General features: G+C 39.3%; 1 protein-coding gene across 1 annotated transcript in view; it reads left to right on the top strand.

The window, feature by feature from the left end:
- The first annotated feature begins 79 nt into the window (after positions 1–79).
- Positions 80–11,084, top strand: part of LOC124155666 (integrator complex subunit 8) — a 28,873-nt gene continuing 17,868 nt past the window's right edge. The window contains exons 1-10 of the mRNA XM_046529681.1: positions 80–379; positions 456–675; positions 800–1,105; positions 1,291–1,552; positions 3,339–3,626; positions 7,595–7,729; positions 8,065–8,202; positions 8,824–9,196; positions 10,498–10,631; positions 10,722–10,832. Coding sequence (XP_046385637.1) covers positions 313–379; positions 456–675; positions 800–1,105; positions 1,291–1,552; positions 3,339–3,626; positions 7,595–7,729; positions 8,065–8,202; positions 8,824–9,196; positions 10,498–10,631; positions 10,722–10,832 — 2,034 coding nt within the window. The 5' untranslated portion in view covers positions 80–312. The remainder of the gene's footprint in view (positions 380–455; positions 676–799; positions 1,106–1,290; positions 1,553–3,338; positions 3,627–7,594; positions 7,730–8,064; positions 8,203–8,823; positions 9,197–10,497; positions 10,632–10,721; positions 10,833–11,084) is intronic.

The following is an 11,084-nucleotide window of genomic DNA, read 5'->3' as shown; positions in this document are numbered from 1 at the left end:
AATGCATGTAAACAGAACGTGTTGACGCAGTTCTCCGATTTGAAATTACCTCCGTAGTTCCCGGTATATCGTTAGTTATTTGTTATAATATGGCGTACCGCGCGAGCCTCAGTAATCCCACAGCGGCTTGTTATTTATTATTTTGCGTAACTTTTTATACTTTTCTGTGAATTTTCCTTTTCCAGTATTGAAGTTTAGGCCAATTTTTAGGTTTCATTTGAGCCAGGAGCCGCTGAGGTGTGCGTGATGATATTCATAGCGGCAAATTCGTTATAAACAACCCGTCGTATAATAAAAGTGTCAACCGGTACAATGTTTTGGTTTGAGTTTCTGCTCAACCCGTCACTGCTCGTGGAGCATTTGCAGAAGCCATCCCCAGGTATGATACATTAGGTGATTTGGCTGTATGTAAATGATTTTAAATGGGTGCCCGCCAACAGTAAGTTTTTTTACAGATCTGTCGGCTACAGAGCTCATCATAAAATTTTTGGCTGTCGCGGCCGACCAGAAGGAAGCAGAAAAGATAGAGCCGAAACCAAATGATGGTGAAATAAAATTCCCTGATATTAAACCTGATGAGGGTTACAGAGTCAGTAAGAAGGTGCTCGCATTGAGACTTCTTTCTTTAAAAGTTGCTGCATTTTTAAAATGGGACCTATCTGTACTGGAAACAAAGTTAGTATCACATTAGCCTTATATTTTACCTATTTTTGTATTTAAATGTATTTTTTTTTCGTAAAAACAACAGCGATTCTCCATATTTTGCTGCTGCTAATATGTGACTTTTAACTTATTTCAGGCTTCCCTTAACAATGCAAGTAACCTTGATCCAGGAACTGCTCATTATGTGTTTGAGTAGACCTGTGGTAGAAACAGTAATGTTAAACCGTGAGGAAAAATACAGTGGGGCGATTGGAGTTTTGGGTGCATTAGCTAAGGAAGTTGCTTGTAATTTGGAAAAAAGTCGTATGAGGGGTAAATTGGAGCCTCAAGGAGATGCTGGTGTAGCTCTTTTTGCTCTCACCTTATGCCATCGTTGGGTCATTCGAGCTGTACGTCTCAATCGTATCCCAACGAAGCAAGCTCGATTACCATACATTCCTATGTGAGTTGAATATTATTTATTTCATGGATGTGACCATTTTTCCCATCAAGTATTTCATGCGAAATGTGATCAGATTTATATGGTGGCTGATTATATTTAATTTTTACTTGTACCTATTGTGTACTTCATACATGTTCATCCTGCAAAAATTCGTGAATGACTTGTAATGGGCTCTCCTTTTTCAGACCTGGTTTGCAAGATGCATGGTACATAGCTCCAAACATTGTTGAAGATATAATGAGAGGCTTGGAGAATCTTATTCCGGAGTCAATTGATGTATTAGAAAAAGTTGCTACGCTGCCTGGGGCTCAGCCCACAAACTACCCTTCCCCGTTAATGCCTGACTTTTCTTCATTTACTCTCCCAACTGAGGACAGCTGCGATGAGGCTGCTATGCATGATTGGAGTCAGTGCACTTTGCTCTCACCTCAAGAATTCCATTGTCAGGTAGGTTGTTTCTGTGCTATGAGATCTTTACCAAGTAGTTTTTCATGTTACCTCTCAGTAGGTCTGTGCAGTGTCAGGTTGGTTATCCTGCGTAAGAATGATATTTTAATTTTCCATTTAGTTTATTTATTGAGGGTGTTATATCTCAGCACATCGTTTGTTGTTACATCTTTACTCTGAGAGGTTACTTGTGAACTCTTTTTTTAATTCAAATAAAAACTCAAGAGAGAACCAAGTTTCAATCACAGTGCAGCCATCTTTATTACGTCTCTCTTTACTACTTACATTACCTCTGGGAGGTCGGAGAGAAAGCAAAAGACAACTTCAAATGCGAACCCTTGAAATATAACAGAGGGTTGAAAGGAATTGTTGAGGTAAAGGATTCAAGTGTAACGGCGATGACGTTACAGTCTTTTATATTCGTGTAGCATTTGTCTTAGTTAAAAAATTTTCAGCAGATACCACCATGAGTCTTGCTAAGATATCTGATTTAATGGGGCTCCTTGTGTATTAAAGAAATGAATAAAATATGATGAAATTTTTGGAAATATGGAAGATAACTTGAGAATATTCACAACAAGTACAGTAGCGGATACAGAAAAAACCCATGGGGGGGCGCATGAGATATAATGAGTTAACCTTCCTTTTATTCTTATAAAAAATAATCAAGTCATATGCAGAGTTTAAGAAAATTTTAATAAAATTTATTACACACAATTACAAGACAGTGCCATCTTATGATATAAACAAGTAATAATTGTGGTTCTGCAATGTTTAGCAACACGGGCAGCCCTGCAAAGGGGGGGCGTGCGCCCCCATCTGTATCTACCACTGCAAGTATCATGTAAAAAATTCTCCTGGACTGTGAATTTCACCATTTTTCACTCAACAGGCTTGAAATATTCCACATAGCTGAAGGAAATATTGCATCTCGATTTATGTGTATGATTTTAATTTGTTGGTTGCTATCACGTCTCATAGTTGGCAAGTTCTTTCTTTTAAACATTTTTATTGATTCCCCTTGTTATGCAACCTGATGCACAATGAGTTCAATGGGTCTCACGCCCTATTGAACCACAAGCAACTTTTTGGCATTAGCCAGTGGCGGATCCAGGATACTCCCAGTAGTAGTGGAGGTATGAACAAATTTACCACTCTCTCTAGTGTAAATTGAATACCTGATGCCCCTCTCTGGATCTGCTCCCGGATTGTAACATACCAAAAGGGTGTAAAATATGCCCTAAGTTCAGAACTAATTAGAATTTCAATTCGTTAAAGTAGGTAAATATATGGGAAAATATTACTAAATACTTTAGTAGAAAGTGACAACCCCCAAAATGCCAATTTTATCTATTGTATGCTTTGACCCAATGGGGGGGGGGGGGGGGGGGGAATTAAAGGAATTTTGGAGCAATTCGATGATGAAATAATTCAAATTAGTGGTTAAAGAGTATATATATTGTATATTAAGGTATATATATTGATTATATAGTGAGAAATATGGGAGGCATTATTATTATAGTATTCTACCGATTAAGGTAGGTTTCCATGGAGTATTCAAGAAGTGATCTGGGAGCCTCCCTTAGAGCATAGATCCACCTTTGGCATTAGCTGAGGAAGAACTGTTACAAGAGGAACCACATGGGTCCTCCATCTGAGTAACTTCCTGAGAGAGCAGGGAAATAATTACTGCGCAAATTTTCTATATTTTTTCCCTTCTCAATTAAAGTCAATTTAGCTTTCAATTACTTAATTTTTTTCTTATCTCGTGTTCATTTTTTCTCAGATTCATTATGATCTCGGAGCATATTTCTTTTTTCGTGAGAAATATGCCTCAGCAAAAGAGCATATCCAAGGAGCCTCTGAGTTGTTCAGTGTTTTGTCATCATACTCAAATCCATCTGTGGCATCAATGCTGTTCTGCACAGTGGAGGAAAGTGTGCTAAGAGGTTATATCAGTGCATGCCAACTTGAGTCTTCGTCCGCTGGATTGGCGGTCACAAGTTCAAAATCAGCCCAGTCGGGAGGTGGTCTATTGGACCAATTTTTCCACTCTACAAAAAATATGTACATGGTAAGTTTTTTCTTTTAATTCTTTTGGAAATTTAGAAAGTCTTATCTACATCATTTTTTAATGGAGAGTTGGTGATGAATTGAATTGTTCAGACCTCCTAATGAATTGTTTTCCTGTACATTTATGTACTTCCAATGTCTAGAAGTGCATTATTCACATCCATCAAAGTTATTTTAATAACTTGAATGGATGGACTTAAGCCATCATCTGTGTAAGTATCAAAATGCTTATGCAGTAGCATCCTAGATTGAAGTTGAATGAAAGGATTTTTTTTAGCAATTCGATGATGGAATAATTCAAATTAGGAGTTAAAGAGGTAAATATGTATATTGATTCTATAGTGATAAATATGGGAGGCATTATGTATTATTATAGTATTCTACCGATTAAGGTAGGTTTCCATGGAGTATTAAAGAAGTGATCTGGGAGCCTCCCTTTCCTTCCAGCACTGCCTTCTTCACTTCACTGTAAGGCCTACTCCCTTTCAATCTATGTATCTAAAAATCCTATTCTTTTCCTTCCCCTCCCTCGTTTCCCTAACATTCTACCCTCTAACACCATTTTCAACATCCCCTCCCCGCTAAGTACTCCCTCTATCTATACCTTATTTCTCCTCTGTATCTCATCTAAAAGCTGCCTCTCCTCACCCACCATATCCAACACTTCGTCGTTCCTTTTCCTCTCCGTCCATTTCACCCTCTCCATTCTTCTCCATACCCACATCTTGAATGCATCCAATCTTCTCTCGTCTTCTTTTTTCAGTGTCAACGTTTCCGCACCTTAGAGAGCTACTCTCCAGATCAAGCTCTTCACTAACCTTTTCTTTAAACTCTTGCATAACGATCCTCTCAGAAGCTCCTTCCTGTTCATGAACGCCTCCTTTGCTAGTGCCATTCGCTTCCTGATCTCCTTGCTACTGTGTCCGTTTTCCTCTAATGTGCTGCCCAAATGGTTAAATTGCTCTACCTGCTCAAGTTTTTCCCCACCTACTTTTATCTTGAGTCTCGCATTCCTCGCTCGCGATACTTTACAAAACCACACTACCTTAGTCTTCTTGTGATTAATCCTCATCCCATACTCCTCGCACCGCTCGTCTAACACCTCCACTAGAGCCTGTAGTCCTCTCGCTGACTGGCTAATCAGCGCCTGGTCATACACGAATCTCACTGATTTGAACATCATTCCTCCCACTTTTACTCCAGCTTCCAACTCATCCCATGCTTCCCTTACCATCTCTTCAGCATACATGTTAAAGAGCAGTGGCGATAGAGGACAGCCTTGCGTTACACCTTGGCCAATTCTTGCCCACCCGGATTCTCCGTCCGCTACCCTCACTTGAGCAGTCTGGGGCATGTACAGATTATGAATCAGTCGTCTATCCCTCGAATCTATGCCTATTCTCTTGAGAATATCCATCAACTTTACCCAGTTGACCCTATCAAACGCTTTTTCAAAATCCACAAAACAGGCATATAGTATTTATCTGAATATAGCCCCCCTTTTTTTCCAAAAATGCCAATGGTAAAAGTAAAGAGGGGACTATATTCAGAAGCATTTTTTTTCCCAAAACTGCAGCCTCGAAATTAGGGGAGAGGGGACTATATTCGGATAAATATGGTACATCTTGGTCATATTCTAGGTTCCTCTCCACGAGGGAACTCATCATTGCTATTGCATCACGAGTTGACTTCCCTTTTCTGAAACCAAATTGATCTTCGCCCAAATTCTCGTTTGCCGTTGCCTCCATTCATGTGTTCAATAACCTCAGTACCACTTTTGCCGCGTGCGATATTAGGCTGATTGTTCTATTATCTCTGCATTTCACAGTTTTCTTCTTTTTTGGAAGCGGAATTAAAACAGTCTTCATGAAATCCTCCGGCCAACATCCCTCCTCATAGATCCTGCGTACTAGTTTGAAAAACGTCTTCTCACTATTCTTCCCTAGATTCTTCAGAAGCTCAGACGGGATATTGTCCACGCCTACTGCTTTCCTAGCCTTCATATCACGAAGTGCTCTCTCTATTTCCAAATCTAATATCCCCAGTCGAAGATTATCCTCCTCCACTGCACTTTCCTCCTCTAAAGTCACAATTTCTGGTCAGTTCATTCGGTCATACAGATCCTCCACGTATTCCATCTACTCTATACCTCTTCTAGCTCGGTTAGCATCCTCCCATCTATAGCCTTAATTTAAGACATGGCTTGTCCTCTTTTGCCACCCTATAGCGACTTAACTTTGGTCTACAACTACTAACCACGCCTACTTCTCCATCCTTTTGGAACTTTTCCACCAAGCCTCCCTTGCCCTCATAGTTTCACGTAGTAATCGATTATTTAGTTCCCTATACATACAAAAGGCTTCTTTATCCTTCTGCTGTCAACGTAGCCAATTGACTTCTGCGCCGCATTGACTATTCCAGTTTTAATGTTATCCCATCTTTCCTCAACAGTCTTAGTACTGTCAATGTCCCGCATACTAATGTCCACTAGTTCCTGATATTCTCTCCTCATACTCCCCTTCAGGGCTTCTACGTTCCATTTCTTCGCTTTCCTAACTTTCATAAGTCTTTTCAATCTTACGTTGCATTTCATGAGCACTAGATTGTGGTCCGAATCCGCATCCGCTGCAGGGAAGCTGCGCGAGTTTTTCACACTATTCTTAAACCTCTGTCTTACCATAATGTAGTCTATTTGAAATTTCCCCACATCCCCTGGACTGTTCCATGTGTATCTTTGCCCTTTATGATGATTGAACCACGTATTTGTGATGAATAATTTCTTTCTCCTGCAAAATTCTGCTGCTTTCTCTCCCCTGTCGTTCCGTATTCCTAGTCCAATCTCCATTTCGTGTCCATCCCTCCCTTCCCGGTCTGAGGCGTTCCAGTCCCCCATCACTACCAGATTTTTCTTACCCGATGTGTCTCTAATTATTTCCTCGAGCTGTTCATACACCTCATCTACTTCTTCCTCCCTATGGTTGCTAGTGGGCATATATACTTGAACCACCACAAGGTTGGTGGGCCACGCCTCAATTTCTACCACCAGAATCCTATCGCTTACCTGTTCTATACCTACCACAAGGTTACCCATCTTCATGTTTAATCCTGAAGCTACCCCTCGCAGGCTTTCCTCCCCACCACTATATATAACCCTATAACCATCTCTGCAGTAGTCTCCCCCATCCCTCCACCTCACCTCGCATAATCCTTAGATATCTATCCTCCCTTTATCTATTTCCCCTTTGATATTTTCTAACTTCCCCGCCCTCATCATTGTCCTCACATTCCATGTCCCTACATATATAGCCGACTTCTTCTTCTCCATCTTCTTGGTCTTCTTTTCTTCCTTCTTCATTGCTGCTGCTGTTGGTGATGATGATAAGTCTCTGCAAGGATTTCGCATGTTGACAACCCCAAGGACCTTGCCTACCTTGCCTCCGTGACCGACACCTGCCCTTTGCGGATGGGTCCTGGTCGATGAGATTCCGAGGCTCATTTGGTTGTACTCCTTGTTTTCAGGAAAGAGATAGTTGGTAGGGTTTCCCACTTCCATTCCAACAGTGTTTTTCACGTGACACCATCACGTGGACTACCTTTCGTCTGGCTCCTACCCTTTGACCTATCTGGCATGGGTGGCCCTACCGGGAATAATTAGAATTAATCCCACCAGTGCAGCTCTAGGGGTCATAGGAACGCGCAAGCCTTTCCACCGCGACAAGGTTGTAGCCCAAGGGAAAGGATGGGAGGCATAATACTATGTGATCATTTGAGCTAATATCCTGTTTAAGTTGTATGCATGTAATTTTGCATTATACATACATTGGATAATACTTTATGGAAAAATATTTACTTTGAAAGTATGCATGCAAATGTATGCCTTTAATGCATGCAACTACATTTGGTAGCATATAAGAGTGCACAGATAATCGTCACCTTATACATTCTTTTATGTTGATTGTATTGCTGTAGGGTATGGTTCCAATTCTTCAGCAAGACAACTTAAGAAGGGAAATTCCAATGGTTCACAGGGATGTTTTGGAGCTGGATATTGTCGGGGCTGCTTCCAGTGGAAAGTTCACTGTTGCAAGAGATCTGCCATTGCAGGTTTGTTGGATTCAGGTTATTTTTTGAGCAATGCTTATCTTTTAATCTGAATTCATTAAAACATCTGTTGGTACTAAGTGCGATGACAATCCTTTTAATGCTTGGGAAGATAAATATGTAGTGGCTTCATACATTATAATTTCAGTGGTCAGCCTGCAACTTCTAGATTTTTTTAAGCGTTATCTTTAATTATAGCTAATGTTTAATAATTAAGCATTAAATAATGAAAAAGTATAGCTTTTTCAAACTTTAAGCATTGTTTCCAAGTACATAAAACGTTCTGTATGTGTTTTGAATTTGGGTTCTAATGAATAATTTTGGTTTTATCTTTTAAGATTCAAACTCTGAATGTGGTCCGTAGAGCCCTGGGAGAAGGAACTACTGAATCCTCCGTGCATTCTACAGTCACTACTGGTGACTACTTACAGTCAGTTCAACAGAGACCTATTAAAGCGGCTGAGCTAATGATAAATGTAGGTTTAGATTTCTATTTTTTCTACCTGATTTATGGTGTCATATTATTACTCATGTCAAAAAATTTGTTACCACTAACCCTTAACCTGTAGTAAACACAATTTTGTGTATTTTTTTTACTATTTTAATTTTCCTCCTATTTTACCAGTTGTTATCAAAGTTTCTTCTTACATTCCTTTAGTTTGATATAGTTGATTCAATGGATTATTTCTCTGTGCTGTCGGATGATATAAATTCAGTCAATCAAATCAAATCCAATGTCGTACTATTTTCACCACCTACAATTTTATCTTTATTTATGTATTTAAAAAATAATTAACGGTAGCAATTTTTGTGGTCACATTACGTATATTTTATACTTTTAATTGACTCCCCTCAAAATGTGAGCCAAGGCAACAAATTTGGGTGAGGTTTTTATTGTAAGCTAATATTTAACCATGCCATCAATCTCTTCAATTTCCTGTGGGACAATCATGTAAATGTCTAAGGCGTCAATTTTATTGCTGTGAGGATGCGGCCATTTAATAAACTGACAATTGACCATGAGAATCTTATGGCCCCTTAATTAATGGTTGATGCTAATGACTCCTGTGGCACTTATATTCATTATATCACTTTAGTCGTTGAAGCCGATGCTGAAGGATGTGACCCAAGAGCAAAGAAAGCGCTTGAAGAATATGCTGACGTGGATCATGGAGTGGGGTGGAGACGATAACCCTGAGGAGGATGACTTGGAGGATGAGGAGGAGGAAGAGGGAGAATTGGGAGGGGAGGCGGATGGGAAAAAAGATGGCAGCAGCAGGTGGAGTTTGCAGCACACCCTGCTATCGTCGGGTGAAGTCAGGGGTCTTTTTACACCAAGTGAACTGTCTCACATGGAAATAAGGTGGAGATTGCAATCTCAAACCCTTAAAGATTCCAAGGGACAAGTCATACCAACACTGTCTGCTTTGGATTCAGCTCCTTGGTACTCATCCTCTGACTTCCAGGGAGGTAAGTGGCCGGAAAAAGTCCCTTGAATCATTAATTCTTTTGCCTTGATAATTTACCTTCATTCATGATCCTTATGGTGCCAACAGTATGGTTTGGCCATAGATATCTGTGTCAAATATGTGCCCATTTTCCATCGATGAGATCACTTTTTACAGTGCCTGACAAGGTTATCAATGTAGGATGTATGCTTCCCGCACGACATAAGCAATACATACAGGATGTGTGCACTCTTCTTGTCATATTTTTTTCTCTATTTAAGCAGTAAACAGGCTAGAGAGGCATCTAGTCTTGTCAATTAAACATATAATGTGGCATCAAATTCAGTGAGGATTAATCAGTGGATTGGGAATAGGATACATATACCATTTCCAGCTTAAAACATTTCATTGATATTCATTTTTTAGTAGATTTCAGAGCCGGCTGTGGCATAATCAAGTTATCCCCTATCTTATTGACATATTTCAAAAATTTGTCTCCTTAAATTTTATGGCATCATCCGGAACACATGACTTCATCAGCCAGTAGGAATAGGGGAAAAAGTGATAATATGATTCAGTTGCTCACTGCGCACAATTAGCTGAGGTGCAAGCCTAAGAATCAGTATCAGAATTGTTTTATGATTTTTAGAAACCACCTCTGACTACCCTTAACTTGACCAGCATTTTCTAAAGTTACTCAAAAGTGCACTGATGTGTGAAAATTTTACTCATTATAAGTCATTAGCCCATACTTGGACTCAAACTTAATTTTGCATAGTGCTCTCTAAAACATCTTTTTTCCTGTCAAATGTTGATGAAGTACACTGACGTGAAGATTTTGATTTGCACATTTTGAAAACCCTTGTGAACTGTGCACAGTTTTGTGATAAGCAATGGTATTTTATAAATGCCTGGTTGTGTGGAACTGTATGAACCAAATTAGTGCAAGTTCCATTTTCAATTCATACAAATTAAGTGGTTGCATAGTGTTTCATTTGAGTTCATTCATGCATTAAATAGTGCATTTTAATTTAAAGGGTAACTGAGGCATACATGGAACCAAAATGAATAGGGCAGAGTTCTAGTGAGAAAGGTGGTAGATAAGGTGGCAAATGTTGATTGCTGGGTAAAACTTGCTCCTTTTTAACATTTGATTTCTGAGGGAGTTTCAAGGGTCATTTAAATACAGGGGAAGAGCTATTGTAACAGTTCATATTTTGATAATCCTTGCGTCATCATTAAGTCCAATATACTTTTTTTCTAATTATGTATAACAAAAATTTGATACGGCTGTGTGTTTTAACCGATAGTTTGTTTTTATAGGTAACATGAAGCTTGTAGCTGGTCGATTGGAGCAGCAAGTAATTCTCAGCTATAATCCTGAAGAAATTAGACAACATTTGCATGCTCTCCTCTCAATTAATTCAGTTAAATCTCTCATTAGGATAAATACGAAGGTAAGAAGTATTTTAATCAGTCAGTCTTGCTATTTTGTGGTTATTGCTTATGCTCCTGTGTCGTTGACCTTTGTTGATGATTATTTTCAGTGGGAACTTCCAATACCACTCCATTCGGTTGTCATGAGTACACCTAGAGGTTTCATGCAGGACTTCTGCTTTATTCTTCTAGCGAAGGCACGAGAACTTACAGAAATGAAGGTGAGTATCAATGTGATGCAGATGTGAATGTAGCCATGGGATTGTCTGATTTGTCTGATTAAAGTTTGTGGAATAATGAAAAATAAAATGGAATACATGCGTAATGTGGAATTGTGACCTAATTTATCATTTACTTTGTGGGTGTTATGAGATATATTCCTTAGCCTTTTACTATTTCTGGAATACTGAAATCATATTCATTTTACAATTATGGTGCATAAGCAGAAAACTGGACTTGTTTTCCCGTAGGCA

This window comes from Ischnura elegans, chromosome 3 (genome assembly GCF_921293095.1).
Source record: "Ischnura elegans chromosome 3, ioIscEleg1.1, whole genome shotgun sequence".
Classification (NCBI taxonomy): domain Eukaryota; kingdom Metazoa; phylum Arthropoda; class Insecta; order Odonata; family Coenagrionidae; genus Ischnura; species Ischnura elegans.
This window is presented reverse-complemented; position numbering and strand designations above follow the sequence as displayed.